Below are 12,736 nucleotides of genomic sequence, written 5' to 3'. Positions count from 1 at the left end.
AGTATTTGTATTTATCTAACCAAAACAGTAATTTATCAGGTAGGAGACAGATGCAAGGGAATAATACGCCAATCTGCATATACAGTTGTTTTGTATTTATGATGAACTGCTGTTTATTCAGGGGCAGTGTAGCTTGGTAGCATCACAACTATTATAGCATATGACATTGTGTTTAACTTGAAGATAAAAAAAAAAAAAATAACCTCAAATACAAATAGGAACATAAAGGGGAAAACAGAGTTTCTGGTAATTTCTTCACTAGCAATTTTCAGAGCTGATGAGTGAAGAGGGACATGTGCTGTTCGTGCATTATAGCCCCAAGTCATAAAAAAAGAATGAATACCTTATACTGCAAAATCTAGCTAATTTGACATTGCACTAGTCTGTGGGAAGTTCTGTTGGCACTTAGAGCCACTGTTGTGTACTAGCTTTTCTGACTATTTTCACCACAGGTTTGGATGGAAAGAGTGAGAAAAATGCACTGACCTCTAAATTTCTTTCCTTATTTCAGGACTGCACATTACACAGGAATCTCATTGGTGATCTGAAAGCATTCATATATAAATATGGGTTTGACGTACTTGTCATTTTAGCCAATGCTTTGTCAGATGAGCAGCAAACAAAACGGCAAATGGCAGTATACTCAGAAAACTTAGAGCTAGGCAATCAAGTAAGTACCTGAAAAAAGAATTAAGAAGTATTGTTCTTGAAAAATACTTGGCTTGGTTTTATATTGTGATATACAATACACATAATATCACAAAGAGCAGTGACTGTGATCTAGTCTTTTACAGTGGGTCATGAACAATCATGTAAATGAAAATGACCAAAACTCATATCTCTGTATTTTATCAATAAATAATTTAAGCTCTGAAATTAAGTTTAATTATTTCTAGAACAAAATCTTACCTAAAGTTAGATGCTGTCTTTTTCCACTGTATTTGTCCCCAAATTGAGGAAATTATCACAGGGCAATTTCTTGTACCTTTATCTTTGTCTTAAAAACTTATCATTTTAGGAACAGGTACCTAAAGGACCCTATTGTTTCAGGATCAACATAAATATATTTATTTTATGAAATCGATTATTCTAGAAATTCTTTTCTTATATAACCTTCATATATTTTGCTAAGATTTCTTAAGGCAATAACTAAATATTTGGATTTTCTTTTACTAATGAAAAATAAACTTGAAAGTCAAATTGTATAATTTTGTGTAAACATTATGACTGATTGCATAATATATATTTTATACCAAATATAGTATTTAATCTATTTAGTGTTTGTGAAGTGTCTGTTGCTGGTAAATGGGAATAGATAGCTATGACTGTGTTGCACAGTGGAATAGTCTGTGACCTGATTGTATTGGCTTTTGAAACATTTTTCAACAGATTTGCTGTGAATTAGAAGAATGTCAAAATCCTTGCTTGGAGCTGGATCCACTGGAGTGTGGATGTGACCAAATTTTTATTTATCATCAAGAAAATTCCTTGGTGACCTGTGATCAAATTTTTCTTCTCATTAAGGAAGTCATGAATAGAAGACAACCAGAAATGGTATCAAACAGTAGAACATCTTCTACTGAAGCTGTTGCTGGGAGTGCTCCCCTTTCACAAGGGTCTTCTGGTATTATGGAGTTATATGGCTCTGATGTAGAACCACAGCCCAGTTCTGTCAACTTTATAGAAAATCCTCAGGATCTAAATGGATCCATTCAAGCCCATGTTGATCTTAATGTAGACCTTGTGAGTCCAGACAGTGGCTTGGCTACCATTAGAAGCAGCCGGTCTTCCAAAGAGAGCTCAGTTTTCCTTAGTGATGACAGCCCGGTTGCAGAAGGTGCTGTTTCCCATCATAGTCTTCTGCCTGGCTTTGATTCCTGCAGCCCTATTCCTGAAGGAGCAATAGCAGAAGAACAAAAACCTCAATCCAGAGACAGCAGTGGTAACTTCGACCTTTTCAATTTTGATCTAGCACCAATGGTTACAGCTCCATCTGAATCATCTTCCCATTCTGTTGACTGCTCTCCAGCAGATGACTATTTCCTTAATAGTGATTCTTCAGAAGGGCAACAACTTGCTGTGCAGAAGGAACATGATGAAGCAAACTTGCTAGAAAGTGATATGGCAAATTATTCAACTGACCTAGTTATGGCAACAAAGAATGAAGATAGCCTAGCTGAATTTGATGTGAATCCTGAAGAAATGTTTGAGAAAACTTCAAATTTGATTAATTTAGTTGAGGGTGATACTTCCTCACCAGAAATGTTGAAATCTGCTGATTCAAGAATTCCACCAACTCCAATGAACAGCCTTGTAGAAACTTCACCACTAGATAATGGGCAGCCTTTATTTTTCCCACAAGAAGTCATTAAGAAAATAAATGAAATAGACGACACAAAGTGTTCTCAGTCACGTGTTAGATATGGTAGCTGGTGGGATGGCTTTGACTTAGAGTCCCGAAATGTTGATACGTGGAGTTCAAGTGAACAAGAATCTGTATTTCAAAGCCCTGTCCTATGGAACAATTGTAAAACAAGCCCATTGCTGCGAGAACATGTTGATAGAAGAGCATCAGATTCTATATTCCTCCAAAAACAGCCTGAGCAAATGGAGTACACAAGAACAGGTTTGTGGGATAATCAGTTTAAGCTAAATAATCAAAAACAAGATAAAAAAGAGGAAAACAGTGAACATTTGTGTTCGCGAACTGCTTCTTTGGAGGAGACAGAACAAGTGCCAGAGAATTTTACTGATGCATGGAAGATCAGTCAGCCAGCACCGGTTATGTCAGATGCATGGTGCAGTGGTGAAGGGAAGGGAGACTCTTATGATGTCTGGATGAAGTTTGAGGCAGAAAATATTGCTAGATCCTCAGAAGATGTTTGGAATGTGCCCAGACTGGACAGACAAAAAAAATCAGTGAATGTTCCTGAGAAATGGACCACAACAAAACGTAGTTTATCAGATTCTTCAGAAATTGTAGCAGGCAGTGAGACTGAAAACTCATCTGCCCATGTATCTCTAGAAGCCTGGGATAAAAAAAAGTGTTATTCCCTAGATGAGTGTCTATTGTCTGAAAATACAAATTCTGATATCAACAATATGCAGAATAACTCCACATTAGAAACAGAGGAAAAAACGGTATTTGGTGACCCTAAGAACAGGCCAACACAATTTGAAAATGTAAGTACCTGGAATATCAATGATAAAAACGTCAGGAAAGAAGCAACAGAAATAGTGGTGCCCTGGGATGACACCTTCTTGTATAAACATTCAGATCTTAGTTCATCAAATATAGGCGAAGACTTGAGTGTGTCTCCACCAGACACCAATTACTCAACATCTGATTCTTATATATCACCTACATATGTGGAAGATAGAAGAGAAATAGTGAGTGAAGATTTTGTCCAAGAAACAATTACTGATAAATTGATAAGCCCAAATTTGGCTGAACCAAAAGCACTTGAGAAAGCAAATAACGAACCATTGGATCCTATAAACATGCCTTTTTCAAGATCCAATGACACAGACATCTGGAGCACACCCTTAAATAATGTTGATGCTCAATTACAAGAAAGAAATACTAACAGTACTGCTCTTTCTACCTCTGCTAAACCATTATTTAGTTCAGACCAAGCAATAGATCAGTATTTTTCAACTGAGGTACATACCAATGAAAACACCTTTTTTGTATCTGAAAACAGAAGAGTTGCATCACTATACGGTCAAACAGTGAATGACTTATCACCACTACAGAATGAAGTAAATACTGCACAAAGTTTAGCTGAAAAGATAGAAACACTGAGCAGAGCTCCTGTAGAAGACACAGACACTTCTACACCAACTTCAGATGCCGGAAATAGTTTGGATCTTAAAATATATGATTTAGGAAGTGAGGCACTGAGCAAGAAGTCAGCACAGAACACTCCAGATGAAAATGAAAAGTTGAGTAGTCAGCATTTAGAGCAACATCTTAACTTATGGGATCTACAAACTGAGCAGGTTCGTGAGGAAGGCTGGGATAATGCCATTGTCATCTCTCAGGAAGGAGAAGAGGAATATAAGATAACAGATGAAACAAATGGAAAACAAACTGTTACTGACATTTGCAGCAAACCAGCAGAAGACAGCAGTGAGCCTTCATGTAACACAGATTCAGAAGATAACATGTCAAAATCTGAGTCTTCTAGATCACTAGAAAAAATAAGGAATAGTTTCAGTTTGGAAGACTTAGTCACAGATAATGTGTCATTTTCTAATCAGAGTAATCTAATCAGTCAGGAGGAGAGGAAAGAATTGTCACAGAATGATGCAGAGTCTTGTTCAAGTGCTTCTGAGGAAGACAGAAATTATGAATCTCTTGATGACTCCAGACCACAAAGTTATAGTTACAGTGAAACATCACAGCCTCTTACTGAGAAAGCTGAAAAGGAGACTAAAGTGACAGAGGATGCAGCAAGTCCTGAGATGGAAAATATCTTTGAAAATAATTCTTCTGAAATGCCTGTGAAGTCAGACATCTGGAATGACTCTGAAAAGAATAACTCCAGTTGCCACTTAACTACATCAGCTTCTTTGATGAATGAACCACCAGAAGCACTGGGAGAAGTAATAGAGGGCTCATGTACAGTGGTTCCTAACCACCCACACATGAGTAATTCTGAGTTAGTGTCTTTTGAAAATAGCTCAGAACTGAGCAGCGCTCATGAAAATATTTTCGTAGATGAGTCTCCACCCTCTAAATTTAAAAAGAGTCCTTCTGCTGGTTATGTCAGTGTTCCTGACACCACAGATATGTCTATGATGGATAATTCATTTTCACAGGATATAGCTTCGGGTAAAAATGAAAATTCTGAAAATTTAGGATCTGCTGATACGCTTTGCAGAGAACTATGTGTAACATGTAAGGACAGTTTTCCTGAAACTGCTTGGAATTTACAGCAACATGAGGATCTGAAGTCTCCTGGAACAAGTCCTGAAGCAAGTGAAGTCCACGAAATGGCAACCACCACAAGCAGCCTTTCAAAGGATATACGGATCAGGAGTTATTTGGAAGAAGATAATATATGGAGTGATTCAATAAATGATTATACACACTCAAGTGGAACAAGCCCTGATTTAAGTGATGCATCAGTGAATGTTTGGGGAGACCTTCCAGTTGACAGTAATCTCAAAGAAAATAAAGATATGTGGGATATTAAAAATGATACAAATCTTAAGGAGGCTTGCAAAGTAAAAGAATTTGGGAATAAATGTCAAGAACAATTTGAAACAAGCACAGCACAGAATAAAGTTCCTAAAAACTTAGATTTTTGGAATGCTCATGTAGATGATGATACTGTGTCTTCTTTATCAAGTCCAGAAGTAAATGAGGATTCAGAGAATTCAGAGGCATGTCCAGAAGAACTGAATGAAGATTCCACACATGAAAACAAGGAGCATAAATTATCTGAAATTGGTGCAGATTATGCAAAATCAAATGCAACAAGTCCTGAAACAAATGAAGACAATTTGGATCCAAAAAATGAGGTGACAGAAGAGATCTTTGTAGATATCTTGAATAAAAATCCTGAAACAATTAAAGCTCAGGATGTACCACAGGAGGACTTTACCATAATGGAGCATAATGAGACTTCTGAATATTTAGATCAGCAGGAAACACTTCAGAATAAGGCTCAAGTGAGTCTTTGCAGTGAAAAAGTGGGTAGCACAGAAGGTTCGCATTTGAATCAAGTGGATGCAGATGCAACAGTGACTTCTGTTGGTGGTAAAAAAGAAGAGTACTCTGCAGAAAATGGTATGTGGTGTTTGTCCCTGGAAGCTGATTTGGGAACTGATCAGAAATCCAGTGTAGGGACATTTGACTTTCCATATGACAGTTCAGGATGGTGGAATTCACCAACTTGTGAAGAAAGCCTGGTGGAAGACCGGTGTTCTGTTTCACGTCACTCTGAAACATATCAAGTCACAAACAGTAAGGAGGAGTCCTGTGGATCACCTGCACAAAATGAAGAACTAACAGAAACACCTTCCACTGAACCAAATGATGCCAATCAGCCTGTTCACCTGTACTATCATGTAGAAGAAAATGAAAAGCTATTATATCCTATGAATATTCCTGACAGTCAAGTAAGTGAAAACATTGTGGAGTTCAAACAGTGTGATCCTTTTATACTAGATGATAAAGAAGAAAGGGGATTGAAAGAACATTTTTTCTCCACAAATGAGAGTAATCAACTGACTTCATGGAATCCTTTTTCACATGATCAACAAGATATGTCAAGTACAGCAGATCAAAGAAACACAGTACTAGATCAAGCAGAAGGGTATGAGGGAGTTGCAAGTCTCAGCCTCCTAGAACAACAGCTAGACACCTGTGAAACATTAGAAGATAACCATCAGCTGCATGCTTTCACTGTAGAAAACTTATCTTTTGAAATGTCAGAGAAGTCAGGTCCAATGTGGAACGTATTGGTTCCCCAAACTGCACTTATCCCAGATATTTTACAAGATAACACAAAAGAAGGTAATAAGTTGTTTTCAGTAGAACCTGACCTGTGGACTAGCGCTGAACAGCTTGTCACTTTGAAACCAGTTAGTGAAAATCCTGATATATTAAATCATTGTGAGCAAGACAATAGTTCTGAGACATCAAACAGCCCAGATGTGTGCCAAGAATATAAAGCTAATCATGTCTCTATTCCATCTTCCCAGATTAGTGTAAACCCTGAAGGACAAGATACTCAGATGACTCACATGCAGTCAGATAAGAGTAAAGAGATAGATTCTGATACAAAGAGTCAGTTAGTAATGCAGAAGACAGAGGCAGAATCTGAAAGTAATAGTCTACAAGACTATGATCAGGGAAAGACTGATGAATACTATCAGCTTATGTCTTCTAATTGTCAAGAGCCTCTCGAATTTCCAGTTTTGGAACATGATCTAGAAAATAAACCTGTTCTTAAGACAGCTGAATCAGTCAACATCCCCAGTGAAGTTTTAGGAGTGACACCATTAGATCTTTCATTCCATGAAAGTTGTATTCCTGTAAACTGTCAAGGAACACCAACAGATTCATCTCAAATAGTGACCTTCCAGACAGATTTGGTTCCCATGAATTTAACTCCACCTGATGGAGCAGAGCAGAACTTGAAAGAAATTGCTGCCATGACTGAAGCTGGAAAGTATTCTGATATTGACCACGTAGCAATAATTGGTGATGAATTACCAGCAAAGTGTTTGGATGAATCTGAGAAGGGTTTGGAACATAACATCTGTAACACATCAGTCAGTAGTATCTCAGTGAGCACATGCAGTGAAACTGGTATGCTAGAAGTAGCAGGCAATGAAGCTACAGAAGGGGAATCAAAGAATATGCAGTTATTCTTTCCCAAATCCTTTCTTCCTGGTGATAATGAAGGCTCTGAATCTAATTTAAAAGATCAACTGAACATAACAAAAGAATATGAAGACATAATTGAGAAAGATGCTCCTGTGCTTAAGGAAATGCCCAATGACCAGTCACCAGTGGTGTACACTCCACCATTCCATGTGCCTTTTGATGCTGAACCCGCTAGCAGCAGATGTACAAGGGATGAACCCTTCAAGCAGCCATTTTGTAATAATGTTCCTTGTGAAAAGCCTTTACCACTTACTCCTTTGGAAGGTGATGAAGGCATCCTAATGACCAAAGAAAACAGCATCCAAGATCAGGTGTCTGACAATTCACCAGAGATCCTTCAGAAGAATTACATGTCAGTACCTTCATTCTCAGAGTCTCAAGTAGCTCTAGGAATTTCTGGGGTTTTGAAAGAAAAATCTGAAGCAGAAGCAGCTGATGTCGACTCACCGCCAGGTGGAGATAAAAGATCACCTGCTGGTAAGAAAACAAGTTCATGAGACAAAGAAAGAAGGAAATGTCTGGAGTATTACTGCTGAATGTTGAGATATGTGTCTCCTTGATGTGCTTTGCTGTTGGGAGTACTTCTAGTATTATTCTTCTAGTCATGCATAAACCTTTTGTACTTTCAAGTTGGGATGTTGTTTCTGTTGTTTGTGCATGGTCTAAGGGACACTGAATTATTTTTCCTTTAGGAGTGATTATGGTGTTAACTTACAATTTTTGACAATGATTATGATGTTGTAGAATTCAAGTACACACTAACAGAGTCTGTCAAAGAAAACTGAAAGGAACTTTATCTTATAGTACTGATTTAAAGAAATAATAGAGACTAAAGTAATAATTCAAAAACTAAAAAGAATTTGTGTTTGCCTGGTTTTTTTTTGTTTGTTTTTTGTTTTTTGTTGTTTGTTTGTTTGTTTGTTTGTTTGTTTTTAGAAGCTGGCACTACTTCCCTGCTTGGAAGTGAGAAAATGCCAAGAAATACTTCTGAGAGCCCTGAACTGGAAAGTACAGAGAGTAAGGAAGATATGGGGATGCAGGTTCACAGAGATCTGACTTCAATGGAGATGGATTACATCCTTGTTTCTGAGGAAGAAAATATATCTCCAGCAAGGGAAAGTGATTTTGTGTTTCAAGAGAATGTTGTACCTGGACAAACAGAATCTAATGAAGGCTTTTCACCAGGCCCATTGGATACCTTTCAGTCAGTCTCTGTAATAAATGAAAGGGAAGACCAGTCTGCTGTTGGGGCTGAATGGAACTTAGATGAGAAAAACTCTTCAGTTGTTCCTCAAAAACTGGAAGGTGAAAGGGAATCAGGAGAAAGATTTGGGCAAGATGAGGGCTGGATTATATTGGGCCACAATGAAGTCAGTGATCTATCATCTGTGGAAATTTCTGCTGAGTCACAGATGCCAGAATTTGAGTTTGGACATTCAGGCAAAGTACCAGAAAGTGCTGTAGTGCAGGAATCAGCTCTTGAAACTCAAGCAAAATTTCAGGTAGAAACTTCTTTTCCAAAATCATTTGAACATAAGAACTTCTTTCTATGCGTTGTCTACAGAGGATGACAGTTTGGACATCACAAGAACACATGCTTTTGTGTTGCAGGTGGATGATGGTGATGGTGCATGGGAAGCAAATGATCAACAGAAGCTTGAGAATAACACATTAACAGAACAAGAACTGAAAGAGGAGGCAGAGCTTCTCAGCAGTGAAAGAAAACTGAGTGAGAAATCAGGGTAAGAAAAAAAAAATCCTACCTGTTTCTTTTCAAGTCTTCTGTTCACTAGTTACCAGAGTTACTAAATTCTATTAAATCATTAAGAGATGTCAAGACTTTCAAGTCCGAAGTACTCATTTGATTTATATGATTTAAGTCTTACTATATTCCTCACTGTATCAAAACAGAATCTTGATTCTTGGTTGCTTGAGTATGAATCAAATTATGACTCTTTTGTAATGCTGGAATATTGTAAATCCACTTCCTTGCAGAAAAAAATCTGTCTGTGATGAAGTCCAATAGACTTCATAGCTTACATTGAGGTCTGAAACATATGTGTCTAGGATATCTCCTGGTTTAGGTACTGGTGGTTTTGCACATCCAAATGCATCACAGTGCCAGTGATGAGATTATGAAAGTACTAAAGTGAAATACTACTGCCTTGTGGAAGAATGTTTGGGTGAAGATGGGAAGCAGTAGACATGTAGGGTCAGAAGATACTGCTTTTAGAAGAAAGTAAAGGAAGATGGAAAATTGCTATCTTTGTAGTAATTTCCAAGCTCTAATCAGATCTGAGCAGCATTTTTTTCTAGGCAGGCCAGCCAGTTGAGACAACTTTAGTGTATTTGCATCTCCCTTCAGGTGAACGTACAGCCTCTGTGCTGACAGCTTTATTGGCTTCACCAGAGAGAAATTAGTGACCCTCTGGACTACATTTACTGGTCTGTTTTAGCACTTCTGTTATTGTCTTATATTTTACAAGCAGGAGGTTGTAACTGATCCAGGATAGCCTTATAAATGCAAGTATGGAAGTCTGGCTTCACTTCTCCTGGAAATCTGCAAGTATCAGGCTTCCAATTTTACACAAAGGAAACTACTGTGTTGTTTATATAATGAAATTCTTGTAAACAACAGAAGAAAATTCCCAGTAGAAAAGAGGGATGTCACTTCTTCCTACTTGTTTCTCCTTTTCAGCTGCACTTACCCAAAACAGTGTGTTTGGTATGATACGTGGAAACATGCTGTTTTTGTGAAATACAAGACTGATCTTTTATGCCTGTTTTTCCTAAGCACTTCAGTGTAGACACATGACATCCACAACTTCTGCTACCGATTTCTGATTTGCAAGTTATTTTAAACATTTTTGTTCTTGTATTTTCACTAACAACTTTAGCAATAGGCTTTTTTTCCCTCAAAGGTGGCATGCCTGTCTTTGATCTTGCTAAAAGCACATACAAATAGTCTCTGATAGAAAAGCGTAGCTTTTTATTAACCCAAACATAGCAGTTCACAGCCTATTAACATTTCCAAATGAAAAGTTCAGTAGCTGTCAATTTACCTTCCCCAAGACTTGTTAAAATACCTCTCCTCTAAATGTTTTCACACATTTTTCAGTGAGTGTTAGTAGCGTAAGATCAGACGCTGTAATAGCTGAGCTGTTTTTAATATAGAAAAAGTGCTTTGTTCATTCTAAACATAATTTCAGTCTCAGGCACCCTGAAAAGTAACAGGATTTCTTACAGGTTTAAACTTTTATCATCTTAGGTTGTTTTAACAGACAGTATTTTGAGTTGTATACTTTGCACGCTAGCTCTGTCCATGGCTGAAATTGCCTCAGTTTCTAAGCAGACAGTACTGGAAGAATATATATGATGAGAATGGCTCTGCTTCTGTGGGATAGTGACAACTTTTGATGATGCAGGATAGAATTTAGTGTCCTCAAGAAATGGGCAAATCTTCAGAAAGAGTGGCAGGAGAAAGGTGCCACTGAATTCTGTGCTGCCTGAAGTAAACTAAATTCTGAGTGCTTGACCTTGAAATCATCAGAAGTAATACTAGTTACCACATTTTTGTTGCAAACAGTTCACCAGATTTCTAGCATGTATTCTAGAAGGAAAAGCTGAAATATTGCAATTTTACACAAAAGAGAAAGCTGGAAAAAGCAAAACAACTCAAATCTCCAACTAACAGTTTGGAATCCACATTAGTGTGTGGAAAAGTGACTTGGGATTTCTTTATCTGCAAAAACTAAGCATTCCTTGGCTCTAACATGATCTGCTTGTTAGAAATAGCCCCGGAAGCCTTCCTCACTTTCAGTTTTGCTGGATTTCACTGGGAATTTATTTATTTATTTTAAACATGCAAGTAATTTGTAGTGAAATTCTTTAAAATAAAAAATGCTCATCATCTCTGCTCACAAAAAAAAAAAAAAAAAAAACCACCCAAAAAAGCAAAAAACAGTAAATAGGAAAGGAAAGAGCAGGAGTCGTTTAGAGACACTGGCTACATGTATGCTTGCAAATCTCATATGAACAAATCGGCTGTTAAGTCCTTTGTCTTCCACAAAAAGCACTTTAAATTAAAAGCAGACAGATGCTGACCCTGCTTAAGCCACACTGACTAAATACATGTAGGTAGCATCCTGGGGTTTGAGTTGCCATGCTTACTTGTTGGTGGTGCTCATGTTCTAGAGAGGAAAAGAGAACCATTCCATGTGTCTGCTTTTAAAATTACTTTTGTAACTCAGCACAATGGGGTTAAGATTTTGAAACATGAAGATACCTTGTGAGATCCCTCAAAAAAGCCCCTTGTTTTCGCACTTATAATAATGCAAGAAAGATAAATAGGTATTTTGTACTTCTTTTTGTTATGATTTATTAAATCCATTTTGTCAAGTCCTCTACTGTTGTTTAGGAATTTCTGTAGGCCTTGAAAGTAAAAACTTGAATATTTTATACAATAACGGTTTTTATTTGTTCAGATCTCAGATGTAGACTGTTAATTACTAGTATACTCTTTTCAACTGCTTCCTCAATTAAAGTCCAAACCATGAAATACCATAATAACATTTTCTGTAAACCGCTAGGAGTGTTTTCACTTAAATGTGTAGTGGAATGCAGTGCATCCCGTAAGGAAAGGAGACAATGATTGTAGGTGTAGAAACCTTGGAAATTTCCACTATGGGATTTATTTATTTATTTATTTTTTAATCTGAAGCAATAATGGCTGTTGTACATAACAAATATATTTTCAGGGGGCAGCTGTGGCTGTTTATGTACCCCAATTCCCCAGGGGTCAGTATTAGGGCCTGTGCTGTTTAATATCTTTATTAGTGACCTGGATGAAGGGGTTGAGCACACCCTCAGTAATATGTGCCTCAGTGGCGCAGTGGTAGGAATGCTGCGTTGCAACACCAGAGGATGCCCGGGTTCGAATCCCCCCTGTGGCGCAAGTGGTAGAAGTGCCGCTCTGCTACACAGAGGCTTGAATCCCTGGGGGTTGGACTCGATGATCTCTAAGGTCCCTTCCAACCCACACGAGACTATGATACTATGATACTATGATACGCAGATGACACCAAGTAGGCAGGTATCAATTTCCTGAGGGAAAAGCCCTACATATGGGCAGGCTGGATTTCTGGGCTGAGAACAACAGGATGAAGTTCAACAAGACTGAGTACCTGGTCACAGAATCACAGAATCACAGAATTACCCGGGTTGGAAGGGACCTCAAGGATCATGTAGTTCCAACCCCCCTGCCTAGCAGGGCCACCAAACATACACATTTACTAGATCAGGTTGCCCAGGGCCCCGTCCAACCTGGTCTTGAAC

At 37.9% G+C, this 12,736-nt stretch overlaps 1 protein-coding gene across 8 annotated transcripts in view; it reads left to right on the top strand.

Annotated features, from left to right (window-relative positions):
* Nucleotides 1-12,736, top strand: part of PRUNE2 (prune homolog 2 with BCH domain) — a 129,231-nt gene that overhangs the window by 78,769 nt on the left and 37,726 nt on the right. For 6 of the 8 annotated variants that reach the window (XM_015849165.1, XM_015849164.1, XM_015849162.1 and 3 more), the window contains exons 7-10: nt 512-670; nt 1,390-7,879; nt 8,339-8,904; nt 9,014-9,144. In XM_015849165.1, coding sequence (XP_015704651.1) covers nt 512-670; nt 1,390-7,879; nt 8,339-8,904; nt 9,014-9,144 — 7,346 coding nt within the window. The remainder of the gene's footprint in view (nt 1-511; nt 671-1,389; nt 7,880-8,338; nt 8,905-9,013; nt 9,145-12,736) is intronic. The other 2 variants (XM_015849161.1, XM_015849167.1) reach the window with 2 other exon arrangements.

The sequence above is a fragment of the Coturnix japonica genome, chromosome Z (assembly GCF_001577835.2).
Source record: "Coturnix japonica isolate 7356 chromosome Z, Coturnix japonica 2.1, whole genome shotgun sequence".
Classification (NCBI taxonomy): Eukaryota; Metazoa; Chordata; class Aves; order Galliformes; family Phasianidae; genus Coturnix; species Coturnix japonica.
The sequence above is the reverse complement of the archived record's forward strand: the minus strand, read 5'-3'. Positions and strand labels throughout refer to the sequence as shown.